We start from the raw sequence: 20260 nt of genomic DNA on the forward strand, positions 1-20260 counted from the left end.
TCATTCTGTGAACAGTTACTCCAGGACCCAGTGTCACGTGTCATAGCTTTTTATGACATATTCATGATAACATGTGTTTAATATAATTTCACATCTTCAAATTATAAATATTAAGATTTTGAAATGAGAACTGATTAATATTTTGACCTACTGAGTTTAGTCATTCTTGTATGAACATTGAACACATCCTAACAGTGATCTGTTCTACAGCTGCAGTTCTTTACACTCTGCCAAGACAGAGACACCTGAGGGTTGCCTGATTCACTTAGTAGTAATGAACTGTCGCCATCTGGTGGAGAAATCATGTATGTTTACCAGCTTATTAGCTCTTATACCAAAGCCCCTCCTCCCTGTACACGTCGGCCTTGTTGAGGAAGTAAATCTGGAAGTGACACACTAGTCTTTATTAATTCTGCGTTAAGGTGAGTTATAAATATTATGAAAACCTCTTAAATCTGGTATTTACTTCTTTCTGCTTTATTTATGAAAGGAGTCTAAACTCCCTCAGCTGGATAAAGGACTACAGTGACTGATTCTCTTCTGTGCTACTGTGATTATTACAGAAGATCTAAAAGTGAAAGAGAAGTTTGTACAGAAGGAGACATTACAGAGAAACAGCACAGCAGCTGTTGGAGGAAATGGCTGCTACAAACCCTCTGTCAGAAGAAGAGTTTTCATGTCCTGTGTGCCGTGACATCTTCAGGGATCCTGTTTTACTGTCATGTAGCCACAGTGTGTGTAAAACCTGTCTGCAGCAGTTCTGGGAAACCAAGGGATCTCAAGAATGTCCAGTTTGTAGGAGAAGATCTTCAAGAGATTATCCTCCCTGTAATCTTGTCCTAAAGAACTTATGTGAGTCTTTTCTAGCGAGCAGGAGTCAGAGATCTTCAGCAGGGTCTGAGGTTCTCTGCAGTCTGCACAATGAGAAACTCAAAGTCTTCTGTCTGAAGGACCAGCAGCCTGTGTGTGTGGTGTGTCAGATTTCAAAGGCACATAAAACTCACGACTGCTGTCCAGTAGAGGAAGCTGTGTGTGACTTTAAGGTATGAAATGTACACTTCTTATTTAATTGTTTTTAAATGTTTTTCCAGTGTTCACAATTATCTTGAAATTCTAGATAAAATTTCTCAGATGATGAGATTTCTGACAACTAAATCACATTCATTCACATTGAAAAATAATAGAATTAAAACATTAATTATACAACCGGCTACAATATATCAAACATCTCCATTTGACGGTAAAAGGAAGAAAATAATCAGAATCAGAATACTTTATTAATCCCAAGTGTCACTTTGAGGACCCCGGCCCCTCCCTTTTGGGCGTGTGTTTACGTTGTCCACGTGCATTGTCTGCGTCTGTGGAATTACGTGGTGATGGTTATGTCTTGCGATAATTCGTCTCACCTGTGACTCGTCTCGTAATCACATGGGGCTAATGTGGTCTGTCTATTTAATGTGCGTTCGCGCAGTGTCCTGTGCTCGTCGTTGTCTAATGTTTACACGTTGCTGTGTGAGAGGAGTTGTATGTTCTTCGTGCGCTTTGTGCGCGTTTTTTGTAAATAAACCGAAAGTGACGTCTGTCCAGAGGGATTCTGTGTCTCGTCCTTCGCCGACCCACGAACGTCACACCAGGGGGAAATTGCTTTTGTTACAGTGCAACCATTTGCGTATTATTTTAATAAAACACCTCTGTAAGATATAAAAATATGTACAAATAATAAAGAATAAACATCCTAATATTGAATTTAAAATAAAATCTAAAATAAGTAGGTATTGCACATAATATGTAATAAAATAAAATAAAATTAACAATAAAATAAAATACACTGATAGTAAACAGCATGGCCGGAGTGGGCCACTTTTTCAGCCAGGGAGTTTCATGCCCAAATCCGGCCCAAAATTATTTTTCCCTCCCAATCAGCCCAAACTAGAGATTGACATGAGCCGGCCTATCGGGAATCCTCCCGAATCTCCCGATTAGCCACTCCGGCTCTGGTAAACAGTAGTGTCCTGTATTGTGTCATGTATTGAGGAAGGAGTTATAGAGCTTCATGGACACAGCTAGGAATGACCTCCTGTGTCGCTCTGTGGTACATTTTGGTGTGATCATAGTACACATGCCATTCTGTCCAGTTGTTATAATCTCTGTAATCTCCAGCACATCTATACAGATACAGTGATGAGTCCTGTAAGACTCACACTGTCCTCTACTAAACCCGTATTTTACAGGACAAACTCAAGACCTCACTGGAGTCTCTACAGCAGCATCTGAAGGTCTTAGAGGAACATAAACAAGCCTGTGAGAAAACAGCAGCACACATTAAGGTGAAAGGTCACTCTGAGTTCTGAATGGTGCTGTGATCACTGTCCACATACACCATAATGAAACACACACATTTGGACAGTTTATATTTCCTCATCATCTCCCATTCCAGTATCAGGCCCAGCACACAGAGAGGCAGATAAAGGAGGAGTTTGAGAAGATCCACCAGTTTCTACGAGATGAAGAAGCAGCAAGAATAGCTGCACTGAAGGAGGAAGAGGAGCAGAAGAGTCACATGATGAGGAGGAAGATTGAGGAGATGAGTGGAGAAATAGCATCTCTTTCAGATCAGATCAGAAACACAGAGAAGGAGATGGAAGCTGAGAACATCCCATTCTTACTAGTAAGAATCACTCAGTCTCTCTCTCTTTCTCACACACACTCTCTCTCTCTCACACACACACACACACACACACACACACACACACACACACACACACACACACACACACACGCATAAGTAAAATGTTTTGACAATTGTTTTAGTTTGTGTGTGTGTGTAAGGGTCTTTAGACACATTGATATTATTATCATATAAGGAAGAAGCATGTTTGTCCCACATATAAACAAAATGACTAAAATTTGATCTCACTTTCTGTGTTTGTCCCTCTGTTTCCTTCTCAGAACGTGTCGTCCACATTGAAACAGTAAGTGATTATTATTTCTGTTTGATCTCCATATTGTGTTACACATTGTGTTTGTTATTCTGATACATTCAGATCTTCTGTATGTGGTCTCTGTTATTTCAGAAACATGATATATGAAGACGGTATTTAAGAAAATAAAAATACATTGATACTGATTATGTGCAAAAAGTGGTTAGATACACTGATATGTTTAATGAAAGATAATAAAACAGCTTTATACATTTCCAGTGAAATATTTTTCACGAATAATTTGAATATGATATATGATAAAATATTATGATAATACAGCTTTATATACTTCCAGGGTTCATCACACCCCAAAACAACATAAGAAGGTGTCAGGAACTCTGATCAATGTAGCAAAACATCTTTCCAACCTGAAGTTCAGAGTCTGGGAGAGAATGCAGAAGATTCTCCAGTACTGTGAGTTTTGGTGTTCTTTGATTAATTAGAGTAATTCTGTTCTCCTCATAATTAGAACTCTATAGAGAGAGAAACATTAACATTGTGTGTTTGGTACATGAACTATTCCAGTATTAAAGGCTGTATTAGTATAAACAGTGAGGGGGACGACCAGTTGACTGCTGGTCTGAGGAGAGACAGTCAGTCCATGAGGAGATCTACACCACCCACTCTCCACCTCTACACCACCCACTCTCCACCTCTACACACCACCCACTCTCCACCTCTACACACCACCCACTCTCCACCTCTACACACCACCCACTCTCCCCCTCTACACACCACCCACTCTCCACCTCTACACGCCACCCACTCTCCCCTCTACACGCCACCCACTCTCCCCTCTACACACCACCCACTCTCCACCTCTACACCACCCACTCTCCACCTCTACACACCACCCACTCTCCCCTCTACACACCACCCACTCTCCACCTCTACACCACCCACTCTCCACCTCTACACGCCACCCACTCTCCACCTCTACACCACCCACTCTTCACCTCTACACACCACCCACTCTCCCCTCTACACACCACCCACTCTCCACCTCTACACCACCCACTCTCCACCTCTACACGCCACCCACTCTCCACCTCTACACGCCACCCACTCTCCACCTCTACACACCACCCACTCTCCACCTCTACACACCACCCACTCTCCACCTCTACACACCACCCACTCTCCACCTCTACACACTACCCACTCTCCCCTCTACACACCACCCACTCTCCACCTCTACACACCACCCACTCTCCACCTCTACACCACCCACTCTCCACCTCTACACACCACCCACTCTCCACCTCTACACCACCCACTCTCCACCTCTACACCACCCTCTCTCCACCTCTACACCACCCACTCTCCACCTCTACACACCACCCACTCTCCCCTCTACACCACCCACTCTCCACCTCTACACACCACCCACTCTCCACCTCTACACACCACCCACTCTCCCCTCTACACACCACCCACTCTCCCCTCTACACCACCCACTCTCCACCTCTACACCACCCACTCTCCCCCTCTACACACCATCCACTCTCCACCTCTACACCACCCACTCTCCACCTCTACACACTACCCACTCTCCCCTCTAAACACCACCCACTCTCCACCTCTACACACCACCCACTCTCCACCTCTACACCACGCACTCTCCACCTCTACACACCACCCACTCTCCACCTCTACACACCACCCACTCTCCCCCTCTACACACCACCCACTCTCCACCTCTACACCACCCACTCTCCACCTCTACACACCACCCACTCTCCACCTCTACACCACCCACTCTCCACCTCTACACCACCCACTCTCCACCTCTACACACCACCCACTCTCCTCTCTAAACACCACCCACTCTCCCCCTCCACACCACCCACTCTCCCCCTCTACACACCACCCACTCTCCCCCTCCACACCACCCACTCTCCCCCTCTACACACCACCCACTCTCCACCTCTACACACCACCCACTCTCCACCTCTACACACCACCCACTCTCCACCTCTACACCACCCACTCTCCCCTCTACACACCACCCACTCTCCCCTCTACACCACCCACTCTCCACCTCTACACCACCCACTCTCCACCTCTACACACCACCCACTCTCCACCTCTACACACCACCCACTCTCCACCTCTACACACCACCCACTCTCCCCCTCTACACACCACCCACTCTCCACCTCTACACGCCACCCACTCTCCCCTCTACACGCCACCCACTCTCCCCTCTACACACCACCCACTCTCCACCTCTACACCACCCACTCTCCACCTCTACACACCACCCACTCTCCCCTCTACACACCACCCACTCTCCACCTCTACACCACCCACTCTCCACCTCTACACGCCACCCACTCTCCACTCTCCACCTCTACACCACCCACTCTCCACCTCTACAACGCCACCCACTCTCCACCTCTACACCACCCACTCTTCACCTCTACACACCACCCACTCTCCCCTCTACACGCCACCCACTCTCCCACCTCTACACGCCACCCACTCTCCACCTCTACACACCACCCACTCTCCACCTCTACACACCACCCACTCTCCACCTCTACACACTACCCACTCTCCCCTCTACACACCACCCACTCTCCACCTCTACACACCACCCACTCTCACCTCTACACACCACCCACTCTCCACCTCTACACCACCCACTCTCCACCTCTACACCACCCACTCTCCACCTCTACACCACCCCTCTCTCCACCTCTACACCACCTCCACTCTCCACCTCTACACACCACCCACTCTCCCCTCTACACCACCCTCTCTCCACCTCTACACCACCCACTCTCCACCTCTACACACCACCCACTCTCCCCTCTACACCACCCACTCTCCACCTCTACACACCACCCACTCTCCACCTCTACACACCACCCACTCTCCCCTCTACACACCACCCACTCTCCCCTCTACACCACCCACTCTCCACCTCTACACCACCCACTCTCCCCCTCTACACACCATCCACTCTCCACCTCTACACCACCCACTCTCCACCTCTACACACTACCCACTCTCCCCCTCTAAACACCACCCACTCTCCACCTCTACACACCACCCACTCTCCACCTCTACACCACGCACTCTCCACTCTACACACCACCCACTCTCCACCTCTACACACCACCCACTCTCCCCCTCTACACACCACCCACTCTCCACCTCTACACCACCCACTCTCCACCTCTACACACCACCCACTCTCCACCTCTACACCACCCACTCTCCACCTCTACACCACCCACTCTCCACCTCTACACACCCACCCACTCTCCTCTCTAAAACACCACCCACTCTCCCCCTCCACACCACCCCACTCTCCCCCTCTACACACCACCCCACTCACCCCTCCACACCACCCACTCTCCCCCTCTACACACCACCCACTCTCCACCTCTACACACCACCCACTCTCCACCTCTACACACCACCCACTCTCCACCTCTACACCACCCACTCTCCCCTCTACACACCACCCACTCTCCCCTCTACACCACCCCACTCTCCCACCTCTACACACCACCCACTCTCCACCTCTACACACCACCCACTCTCCACCTCTACACACCACCCCCACTCTCCCACCTCTACACACCACCCACTCTCCACCTCTACACACCACCCCACTCCACTCTCCCCTTACACCACCCACTCTCCCACCTCTACACCACCCCACTCTCCCCTCTCTACACCATCCCACTCTCCACCTCTACACCACCCACTCTCCACCTCTACACACTACCCCACTCTCCCCTCTAAACACCACCCACTCTCCACCTCTACACACCACCCACTCTCACCTCTACACCACCACTCTCCACCTCTACACACCACCCACTCTCCACCTCTACACACCACCCACTCTCACCACCTCTACACACCACCCACTCTCCACCTCTACACCACCCACTCTCCACCTCTACACACCACCCACTCTCCACCTCTACACCACCCACTCTCCACCTCTACACACCCACTCTCCACCCTCTACACACCACCCACTCTCCTCCTCTAAACACCACCCACTCTCCCCCTCTACACCACCCACTCTCCCCTCTACACACCACCCACCTCTTCCACCTCCACACCCACCCACTCTCCACCTCTACAACACCACCCACTCTCCACCTCTACACACCACCCCACTCTCCACCTCTACACACCACCCACTCTCCACCTCTACACCACCCACTCTCCCCCTCTACACACCACCCACTCTCCCCTCTACACCACCCACTCTCCACCTCTACACCACCCACTCTCCACCTCTACACACCACCCACTCTCCACCTCTACACACCACCCACTCTCCACCCTCTACACACCACCCACTCTCCCCCTCTACACACCACCCACTCTCCACCTCTACACGCCACCCACTCTCCCCTCTACACGCCACCCACTCTCCCCTCTACACACCACCCACTCTCCCCTCTACACCACCCACTCTCCACCTCTACACACCACCCCACTCTCCCCTCTACACACCACCCACTCTCCACCTCTACACCACCCACTCACCCACCTCTACACGCCACCCACTCTCCACCTCTACACCCCCACTCTTCACCTCTACACACCACCCCTCTCCTCTCTACACACCACCCACTCTCCACCTCTACACCACCCACTCTCCACCTCTACACACCACCCACTCTCCACCTCTACACACCACCCACTCTCCACCTCTACACACCACCCCACTCTCACCTCTACACACTACCCACTCTCCCCCTCTACACACCACCCACTCTCCACCTCTACACACCACCCACTCTCCACCTCTACACACCACCCACTCTCCACCTCTACACCACCCACTCTCCACCTCTACACCACCCTCTCTCCACCTCTACACCACCCACTCTCACCTCTACACACCACCCACTCTCCCCTCTACACCACCCACTCTCCACCTCTACACACCAACCACTCTCCACCTCTACACACCACCACTCTCCCCTCTACACACCACCCACTCTCCCCTCTACACCACCCACTCTCCACCTCTACACCACCCACTCTCCCCCTCTACACACCATCCACTCTCCACCTCTACCACCACCCACTCTCCACCTCTACACACTACCCACTCTCCCCTCTAAACACCACCCACTCTCCACCTCTACACACCACCCACTCTCCACCTCTACACCACGCACTCTCCACCTCTACACACACCCACTCTCCACCTCTACACACCACCCACTCTCCCCCTCTACACACCACCCACTCTCCACCTCTACACCACCCACTCTCCACCTCTACACACCACCCACTCTCCACCTCTACACCACCCACTCTCCACCTCTACACACCCACTCTCCACCTCTACACACCACCCACTCTCCTCTCTAAACACCACCCACTCTCCCCTCCACACCACCCACTCTCCCCCTCTACACACCACCCACTCTCCCCCTCCACACCACCCACTCTCCCCCTCTACACACCACCCACTCTCCACCTCTACACACCACCCACTCTCCACCTCTACACACCACCCACTCTCCACCTCTACACCACCCACTCTCCCCTCTACACACCACCCACTCTCCCCTCTACACCACCCACTCTCCACCTCTACACCACCCACTCTCCTCTCTCTAACACCACCCACTCTCCACCTCTACACACCACCACTCTCCACCTCTACACACCACCCACTCTCCCCCTCTACACACCACCCACTCTCCACCTCTACACGCCACCACTCATCCCTCCTACACGCCACCCACTCTCCCCCTCTACACACCACCCACTCTCCACCTCTACACCACCCACTCTCCACCTCTACACACCACCCACTCTCCCCTCTACACACCACCCCACTCTCCACCTCTACACCACCCACTCTCCACCTCTACACGCCACCCACTCTCCACCTCTACACCACCCACTCTTCACCTCTACACACCACCCACTCTCCCCTCTACACACCACCCACTCTCCACCTCTACAACCACCCACTCTCCACCTCTACACGCCACCCACTCTCCACCTCTACACGCCACCCACTCTCCACCTCTACACGCCACCCACTCTCCACCTCTACACACCACCCACTCTCCACCTCTACACACCACCCACTCTCCACCTCTACACACTACCCACTCTCCCCTCTACACACCACCCACTCTCCACCTCTACACACCACCCACTCTCCACCTCTACACACCACCCACTCTCCACCTCTACACCCACCCACTCTCCACCTCTACACCACCCTCTCTCCCACCTCTACACCACCCACCTCTCCACCTCTACACACCACCCACTCTCCCCTCTACACCACCCCACTCTCCCCCTCTACACCACCCACTCTCCACCTCTACACACCACCCACTCTCCACCTCTACACACCACCCCACTCTCCCCTCTACACACCACCCCACTCTCCCCTCTACACCACCCACTCTCCACCTCTACACCACCCACTCTCCCCCTCTACACACCATCCACTCTCCACCTCTACACCACCCACTCTCCACCTCTACACACTACCCACTCTCCCCCTCCTAAACACCACCCACTCTCCACCTCTACACCACCCACTCTCCACCTCTACACGCCACCCACTCTCCCCTCTACACGCCACCCACTCTCCCCTCTACACACCACCCACTCTCCACCTCTACACCACCCACTCTCCACCTCTACACACCACCCACTCTCCCCTCTACACACCACCCACTCTCCACCTCTACACCACCCACTCTCCACCTCTACAAACGCCACCCACTCTCCACCTCTACACCACCCACCTCTTCACCTCTACACACCACCCACTCTCACCCTCTTACACACCACCCACTCTCCACCTCTACACCACCCACTCTCCCACCCTCTACACGCCACCACACTCTCCACCTCTACACGCCACCCCACTCTCCACCTCTACACACCACCCACTCTCCACCTCTACACACCACCCACTCTCCACCTCTACACACCACCCACTCTCCACCTCTACACACTACCCACTCTCCCCTCTACACACCACCCACTCTCCACCTCTACACACCACCCACTCTCCACCTCTACACCACCCCACTCTCCACCTCTACACACCACCCACTCTCCACCTCTACACCACCCACTCTCCACCTCTACACCACCCTCTCTCCACCTCTACACCACCCACTCTCCACCTCTACACACCACCCACTCTCCCCTCTACACCACCCACTCTCCACCTCTACACACCACCCACTCTCCACCTCTACACACCACCCACTCTCCCCTCTACACACCACCCACTCTCCCCCTCTACACCACCCACTCTCCACCTCTACACCACCCACTCTCCCCCTCTACACACCATCCACTCTCCACCTCTACACCACCCACTCTCCACCTCTACACACTACCCACTCTCCCCTCTAAACACCACCCACTCTCCACTCTACACACCACCCACTCTCCACCTCTACACCACGCACTCTCCACCTCTACACACCACCCACTCTCCACCTCTACACACCACCCACTCTCCCCCTCTACACACCACCCACTCTCCACCTCTACAACCACCCACTCTCCACCTCTACACACCACCCACGTCTCCACCTCTACACCACCCACTCTCCACCTCTACACCACCCACTCTCCACCTCTACACACCACCCACTCTCTCTCTAAACACCACCACTCCCCTCCACACCACCCACTCTCACCCCTCTACACACCACCCACTCTCCCCTCCACACCACCCACTCTCCCCCCTCTACACACCACCCACTCTCCACCTCTACACACCACCCACTCTCCACCTCTACACACCACCACTCTCCACCTCTACACCACCCACTCTCCACCTCTACACACCACCCACTCTCCCTCTACACCACCACTCTCACCTCTACACTCACCCACTCTCACCTCTACACACCACCCACTCTCCACCTCTACACACCACCCACTCTCCACCTCTACACACCACCCACTCTCCACCTCTACACACCACCCACTCTCCACCTCTACACGCCACCCACTCTCCCCTCTACACCACCCCACTCTCCCCTCTACACACCACCCACTCTCCACCTCTACACCACCACTCTCCCCTCTACACACCACCTCTCTCCCCTCTACACACCACCCACTCTCCACCTCTACACCACCCACTCTCCACCTCTACACACCACCCACTCTCCACCTCTACACCACCCACTCTCCACCTCTACCCACCACCCACTCTCCCCTCTACACGCCACCCACTCTCCCCTCTACAGCCACCCACTCGCCACTCTACACACCACCACTCTCACCTCTACACACCACCCACTCTCCACCTCTACACACTACCCACTCTCCACCTCTACACACACCCACTCTCAACCTCTACACACCACCCACTCTCCACCTCTACACACCACCCACTCTCACCTCTACACCACCCACTCTCCACCTCTACACCACCCACTCTCCACCTCTACACACCACTCACCTTCCACCTCTCCACACTCTACACACCACCCACATCTCCAACCTCGTCCACCTAACACCACCCTCTCCACTCTACTCCACACTCTCCACCTCTACACCACCACTCTCCCTCTACACACCACCCACTCTCCCTCTACACCACCACTCTCCCCTCTACACCACCCACTCTCCCCTCTACACCACCTCTCTCCACCTCTACACCACCCACTCTCCCCTCTACACCACCACTCTCCACCTCTACACACCACCCACTCTCCACCTCTACACACCTACCCACTCTCCCCCTCTACACACACCCACTCGCACCTCTACCCTCCACTCGCACCTCTACACACTCTCTCCACCTCTACACACCACCCACTCTCCAATCTACACACCCACTCTCCCCCTCTACACACCACCCACTCTCCACCTCTACACCACCCACTCTCCACCTCTAACACCACCCACTCTCCCCCTCTACACCACCCACTCTCCACCTCTACACCACCCACTCTCCACCTCTACACACCCACTCTCCTCTCTAAACACCACCCACTCTCCCCCTCCACACCACCCACTCTCCCCCTCTACACACCACCCACTCTCCCCCTCCACACCACCCACTCTCCCCTCTACACACCACCCACTCTCCACCTCTACACACCACCCACTCTCCACCTCTACACACCACCCACTCTCCACCTCTACACCACCCACTCTCCCCTCTACACACCACCCACTCTCCCCTCTACACCACCCACTCTCCACCTCTACACACCACCCACTCTCCACCTCTACACACCACCCACTCTCCACCTCTACACACCACCCACTCTCCCCCTCTACACACCACCCCACTCTCCACCTCTACACACCACCCACTCTCCCCTCTACACCACCCACTCTCCACCTCTACACCACCCACTCTCCCCCTCTACACACCATCCACTCTCCACCTCTACACCACCCACTCTCCACCTCTACACACTACCCACTCTCCCCTCTAAACACCACCCACTCTCCACCTCTACACACCACCCACTCTCCACCTCTACACCACGCACTCTCCACCTCTACACACCACCCACTCTCCACCTCTACACACCACCCACTCTCCCCCCTCTACACACCACCCACTCTCCACCTCTACACCACCCACTCTCCACCTCTACACACCACCCACTCTCCACCTCTACACCACCCACTCTCCACCTCTACACACCACCCACTCTCCACCTCTACACACCACCCACTCTCCTCTCTAAACACCACCCACTCTCCCCCTCCACACCACCCACCTCCCCTCTCACCACCACTGGTCCCCCTCCACACCACCCACTCTCCCCCTCTACACACCACCCACTCTCCACCTCTACACACCACCCACTCTCCACCTCTACACACCACCCACTCTCCACCTCTACACCCACCCACTCTCCCCTCTACACACCACCCACTCTCCCCTCTACACCACCCACTCTCCACCTCTACACCACCCACTCTCCACCTCTACACACCACCCACTCTCCACCTCTACACACCACCCACTCTCCACCTCTACACACCACCCACTCTCCCCCTCTACACACCACCCACTCTCCACCTCTACACGCCACCCACTCTCCCCTCTACACGCCACCCACTCTCCCCTCTACACACCACCCACTCTCCACCTCTACACCACCCACTCTCCACCTCTACACACCACCCACTCTCCCCTCTACACACCACCCACTCTCCACCTCTACACCACCCACTCTCCACCTCTACACGCCACCCACTCTCCACCTCTACACCACCCCACTCTTCACCTCTACACCACCACCCACTCTCCTCTCTACACACCACCCACTCTCCACCTCTACACCACCCACTCTCCACCTCTACACACCACCCACTCTCCACCTCTACACACCACCCACTCTCCACCTCTACACCACCCACTCTCCACCTCTACACACTACCCACTCTCCCCTCTACCACCACCCACTCTCCACTCTACACACCACCCACTCTCCACCTCTACACACCACCCACTCTCCACCTCTACACCACCACTCTCCACCTCTACCACCCTCTCTCCACCTCTACACCACCCACTCTCCACCTCTACACACCACCCACTCTCCCCTCTACACCACCCCACTCTCCACCTCTACACACCACCCACTCTCCACCTCTACACACCACCCACTCTCCCTCTACACACCACCCACTCTCCCCTCTACACCACCCACTCTCCACCTCTACACCACCCACTCTCCCCCTCTACACACCATCCACTCTCCACCCTCTACACCACCCACTCTCCACCTCTACACACTACCCACTCTCCCCTCTAAACACCACCCACTCTCCACCTCTACACACCACCCACTCTCCACCTCTACACCACGCACTCTCCACCTCTACACACCACCCACTCTCCACCTCTACACACCACCCACTCTCCCCCTCTACACACCACCACTCTCCACCTCTACACCACCCACTCTCCACCTCTACACACCACCCACTCTCCACCTCTAACACCACCCACTCTCCACCTCTACAACCACCCACTCTCCACCTCTACACACCACCCACTCTCCTCTCTAAACACCACCCCACTCTCCCCTCCACACCACCCACTCTCCCCCTCTACACACCACCCACTCTCCCCCTCCACACCACCCACTCTCCCCCTCTACACACCACCCACTCTCCACCTCTACACCACCCACTCTCCACCTCTACACACCACCCACTCTCCACCTCTACACCACCCACTCTCCACCTCTACACCACCCACTCTCCACCTCTACACCACCCACTCTCCACCTCTACACCACCCACTCTCCACCTCTACACACCACCCACTCTCCACCTCTACACACCACCCACTCTCCCCCTCTACACACCACCCACTCTCCACCTCTACACGCCACCCACTCTCCCCTCTACACGCCACCCACTCTCCCCCTCTACACACCACCCACTCTCCACCTCTACACCACCCACTCTCCACCTCTACACACCACCCACTCTCCCACTCTACACACCACCCACTCTCCACCTCTACACCACCCACTCTCCACCTCTACACGCCACCCACTCTCCCCTCTACACCACTCTCACCTCTACACACCACCCACTCTCCCTCTACCACCACCCACTCTCCCCTCTACACCACCCACTCTCCACCTCTACACACCACCCACTCTCCACCTCTACACGCCACCCACTCTCCACCTCTACACGCCACCCACTCTCCACCTCTACACACCACCCACTCTCCACCTCTACACACCACCCACTCTCCCCTCTACACACTACCCACTCTCCCCTCTACACACCACCCACTCTCCACCTCTACACACCACCACTCTCCACCTCTACACACCACCCACTCTCCACCTCTACACCACCCACTCTCCACCTCTACACCACCCTCTCTCCACCTCTACACCACCCACTCTCCACCTCTACACACCACCCACTCTCCCCTCTACACCACCCACTCTCCCCTCTACACCACCCACTCTCCACCTCTACACACCACCCACTCTCCACCTCTACACACCACCCACTCTCCCCTCTACACACCACCCACTCTCCCCTCTACACCACCCACTCTCCACCTCTACACCACCCACTCTCCCCCTCTACACACCATCCACTCTCCACCTCTACACCACCCACTCTCCACCTCTACACACTACCCACTCTCCCCCTCTAAACACCACCCACTCTCCACCTCTACACACCACCCACTCTCCACCTCTACACCACGCACTCTCCACCTCTACACACCACCCACTCTCCACCTCTACACACCACCCACTCTCCCCCTCTACACACCACCCACTCTCCACCTCTACACCACCCACTCTCCACCTCTACACACCACCCACTCTCCACCTCTACACACCACCCACTCTCCACCTCTACACCACCCACTCTCCACCTCTACACCACCCACTCTCCACCTCTACACACCACCCACTCTCCTCTCTAAACACCACCCACTCTCCCCCTCCACACCACCCACTCTCCCCCTCTACACACCACCCACTCTCCCCCTCCACACCACCCACTCTCCCCCTCTACACACCACCCACTCTCCACCTCTACACACCACCCACTCTCCACCTCTACACACCACCCACTCTCCACCTCTACACCACCCACTCTCCCCTCTACACACCACCCACTCTCCCCTCTACACCACCCACTCTCCACCTCTACACACCACCCACTCTCCACCTCTACACACCACCCACTCTCCACCTCTACACACCACCCACTCTCCCCCTCTACACACCACCCACTCTCCACCTCTACACACCACCCACTCTCCCCCTCTACACCACCCACTCTCCACCTCTACACCACCCACTCTCCCCCTCTACACACCATCCACTCTCCACCTCTACACCACCCACTCTCCACCTCTACACACTACCCACTCTCCCCTCTAAACACCACCCACTCTCCACCTCTACACACCACCCACTCTCCACCTCTACACCACGCACTCTCCACCTCTACACACCACCCACTCTCCACCTCTACACACCACCCACTCTCCCCCTCTACACACCACCCACTCTCCACCTCTACACCACCCACTCTCCACCTCTACACACCACCCACTCTCCACCTCTACACCACCCACTCTCCACCTCTACACCACCCACTCTCCACCTCTACACACCACCCACTCTCCTCTCTAAACACCACCCACTCTCCCCCTCCACACCACCCACTCTCCCCCTCTACACACCACCCACTCTCCCCCTCCACACCACCCACTCTCCCCCTCTACACACCACCCACTCTCCACCTCTACACACCACCCACTCTCCACCTCTACACACCACCCACTCTCCACCTCTACACCACCCACTCTCCCCTCTACACACCACCCACTCTCCACCTCTACACCACCCACTCTCCACCTCTACACACCACCCACTCTCCACCTCTACACACCACCCACTCTCCACCTCTACACACCACCCACTCTCCCCCTCTACACACCACCCACTCTCCACCTCTACACGCCACCCACTCTCCCCTCTACACGCCACCCACTCTCCCCTCTACACACCACCCACTCTCCACCTCTACACCACCCACTCTCCACCTCTACACACCACCCACTCTCCCCTCTACACACCACCCACTCTCCACCTCTACACCACCCACTCTCCACCTCTACACGCCACCCACTCTCCACCTCTACACCACCCACTCTTCACCTCTACACACCACCCACTCTCCCCTCTACACACCACCCACTCTCCACCTCTACACCACCCACTCTCCACCTCTACACGCCACCCACTCTCCACCTCTACACGCCACCCACTCTCCACCTCTACACGCCACCCACTCTCCACCTCTACACACCACCCACTCTCCACCTCTACACACTACCCACTCTCCCCTCTACACACCACCCACTCTCCACCTCTACACACCACCCACTCTCCACCTCTACACACCACCCACTCTCCACCTCTACACCACCCACTCTCCACCTCTACACCACCCACTCTCCACCTCTACACCACCCTCTCTCCACCTCTACACCACCCACTCTCCACCTCTACACACCACCCACTCTCCCCTCTACACCACCCACTCTCCACCTCTACACACCACCCACTCTCCACCTCTACACACCACCCACTCTCCCCTCTACACACCACCCACTCTCCCCTCTACACCACCCACTCTCCACCTCTACACCACCCACTCTCCCCCTCTACACACCATCCACTCTCCACCTCTACACCACCCACTCTCCACCTCTACACACTACCCACTCTCCCCTCTAAACACCACCCACTCTCCACCTCTACACACCACCCACTCTCCACCTCTACACCACGCACTCTCCACCTCTACACACCACCCACTCTCCACCTCTACACACCACCCACTCTCCCCCTCTACACACCACCCACTCTCCACCTCTACACCACCCACTCTCCCCTCTACACACCACCAACTCTCCCCTCTACACCACCCACTCTCCACCTCTACACCACCCACTCTCCCCCTCTACACACCATCCACTCTCCACCTCTACACCACCCACTCTCCACCTCTACACACTACCCACTCTCCCCTCTAAACACCACCCACTCTCCACCTCTACACACCACCCACTCTCCACCTCTACACCACGCACTCTCCACCTCTACACACCACCCACTCTCCACCTCTACACACCACCCACTCTCCCCCTCTACACACCACCCACTCTCCACCTCTACACCACCCACTCTCCACCTCTACACACCACCCACTCTCCACCTCTACACACCACCCACTCTCCACCTCTACACCACCCACTCTCCACCTCTACACCACCCACTCTCCACCTCTACACACCACCCACTCTCCTCTCTAAACACCACCCACTCTCCCCCTCCACACCACCCACTCTCCCCCTCTACACACCACCCACTCTCCCCCTCCACACCACCCACTCTCCCCCTCTACACACCACCCACTCTCCACCTCTACACACCACCCACTCTCCACCTCTACACACCACCCACTCTCCACCTCTACACCACCCACTCTCCCCTCTACACACCACCCACTCTCCCCTCTACACCACCCACTCTCCACCTCTACACACCACCCACTCTCCACCTCTACACACCACCCACTCTCCACCTCTACACACCACCCACTCCCCATCAGCCTGAGTCTGACCCTATAGGGCTGTATGAAGTGGGACGTGGGTCCTTGAGACTCCAGACTAAGGGGATTCCCACAATCCTCCATCAAGCCTCCATCCTATTAAGAGGAGTCGTAGTGTTCAGAGGAGTGTGGTTGTGAAGGTGGAGATCCTAGCAGTGCTGAGTCACAGATGGAGGTGGAGGAGGTTCTGCACCCTCACTGTTCCAGGAACATGACACACCACTCCAAACACCCAGACACATCTCCACCTCCCCACAGCCCAGAGTCCAGCTGAACCCAAGCAGACACCCCTGCTCCAGCCTCTGTGGGTCGGCGCCCCCCCCAGGGACCAGCAGGTTCCCTTCATGTCAGCCAGGACCCTCCCTTTTCTGTTCGTCTGTCCCTGTTGGTGTGTATCCCTGTCACCATCTTAGTGTCTGTCCATGTCCCTGTCTGTGTCCCTGACACCATCTTTGTGTCGCCCCCTGTTGTCCTGGTGAGGGTGTTGTAGTTGTGGCACGTCGGTGGACTCCTCCCTGGAGGATCTGCTCCTGGGGGGTCTGGACACTGTGGTCCTCGTCCTCTGGTCCCGTCCTTCAGTCTGGGGACAGTCCACTGGTGTTAGTCACTCTGGGAGTAGCGCCCTTTAGTGGGGGAACTGTAACGGTATCCACCCACTAATGAGGACACACACACACTTCAGTACACAGACACTAATAATACACACATGCAGTGTGACACTCAGTGTAACAGTAGCACTGCACTAGTTAAGTGTCACATGTGATACTCAAATAATGAATCCAAGATATGTAGAAATATATTAATGAATAAAACAGACACAATTTCAAGCGTCAAGACAACAAGCACACAAGTACTGCAGGGGTGTGTGGTGAACACACAACATCACCATCACTTCCCTCTTATCAACCTACTGCAGCATTTCACTCAGAGTAAAGGGCCTGCAGTCTGTAGATGTGACCTCATCACATAAACACATGAAGAACATGATGATTCATTCTGTTCTCTCTCCTCAGACCCTGTTACTCTGGACCCAAACACTGCACAACCAGAACTCCACCTGTCTGATGATCTCACTACTGTAGAAGAGAGACCACAGAAATCACTGCTTCCTGATAATCCAGAGAGATTTAATGTGTATGAGTGTGTCCTGGGCTCTGAGGGCTTTAACTCAGGGACACACTGCTGGGATGTTGATGTTGGAGACAGTGAATACTGGGTACTGGGTGTAATTAGAGAGTCTGAATGTAGAAAGGGAGGGAGGGTCTGGGGTTCAGTGTGGAGTCTGCTGAACCTAATGGGCACTTATCGTACACTCTGCACAGGACAGACAGATCACATCCTCACACCTACAGAGAAAGTGCAGAGGGTCAGAGTTCAGCTGGACTGGGACAGGGGGAAAGTGACATTCACTGATCTTCTAACCAGTTCACACCTGCGCACTATAACAGACACTTTTACTGACACTGTTTTCCCTTTATTCTGGAATTACAGTTCCTCTCCTATGAGGATCTTACCAGCAAAGATATCAGTAACAGTGGAACAGCAAAGTTAATGTTGCCTTGAATTATTCTGCATACATGTTATAATGAACATTAGAATATACACTGTAAAAAATGATTTTTTGAATTTATAAATATAATTAAGTTTTTAAGTACTATCTAAAAGAATAATCTAGTATTGTGAGACGGACAGATAGTCGGACAGACCGACTTCCGTACTGGACGCTGCACTCGGTGTGCTCACTCTTCCTCTCTCTACAGAGCTACGAGAACCTTCTGCTTTAGAGGCATTTCTCCCAGTCAAATCAGAACCAACAGAGTCACTGATACTGATACACAGTCACACAAACATGGAGCGCTGGCTAAAACGCAAATCTCCGTCATCTCAAATTGAACCCAGGGGTGTAGTGGGGGGGGGGGGGGGGGGTACGCGGGAGGGACATTCACCCCGTCAACAACTTACCCCTAACCCCCCTCACGCTCAACAACTTACACTCGCCGCGACCCCTCAATTATTTTTTTAGGACTACACCACTGATTGACCCCGACTACCCCACCTCCACCTGTATCCCCTGTTTAACCTACCCCACCTCCACCTGCATCCCCTGTGTAACCTACCCCACCTCCACCTGCATCTCCTGTGTAACC

At 54.7% G+C, this 20260-nt stretch overlaps 1 protein-coding gene across 1 annotated transcript; it reads left to right on the plus strand.

Annotated features, from left to right (window-relative positions):
- Positions 1 to 372: 372 nt before the first annotated feature.
- On the plus strand, positions 373 to 20002 carry LOC143498969 (E3 ubiquitin-protein ligase TRIM39-like). Its single transcript, XM_076993882.1, has 7 exons — positions 373 to 422; positions 564 to 1043; positions 2232 to 2327; positions 2438 to 2668; positions 2950 to 2972; positions 3277 to 3395; positions 19127 to 20002. Exons 2-7 carry the CDS (start codon positions 639 to 641, stop codon positions 19663 to 19665), a joined length of 1413 nt encoding a protein of 470 aa, XP_076849997.1. The 5' UTR covers positions 373 to 422; positions 564 to 638; the 3' UTR covers positions 19666 to 20002.
- Positions 20003 to 20260: the final 258 nt, after the last annotated feature.

This window comes from Brachyhypopomus gauderio, unplaced genomic scaffold (genome assembly GCF_052324685.1).
Source record: "Brachyhypopomus gauderio isolate BG-103 unplaced genomic scaffold, BGAUD_0.2 sc127, whole genome shotgun sequence".
NCBI classification, from domain to species: Eukaryota; Metazoa; Chordata; class Actinopteri; order Gymnotiformes; family Hypopomidae; genus Brachyhypopomus; species Brachyhypopomus gauderio.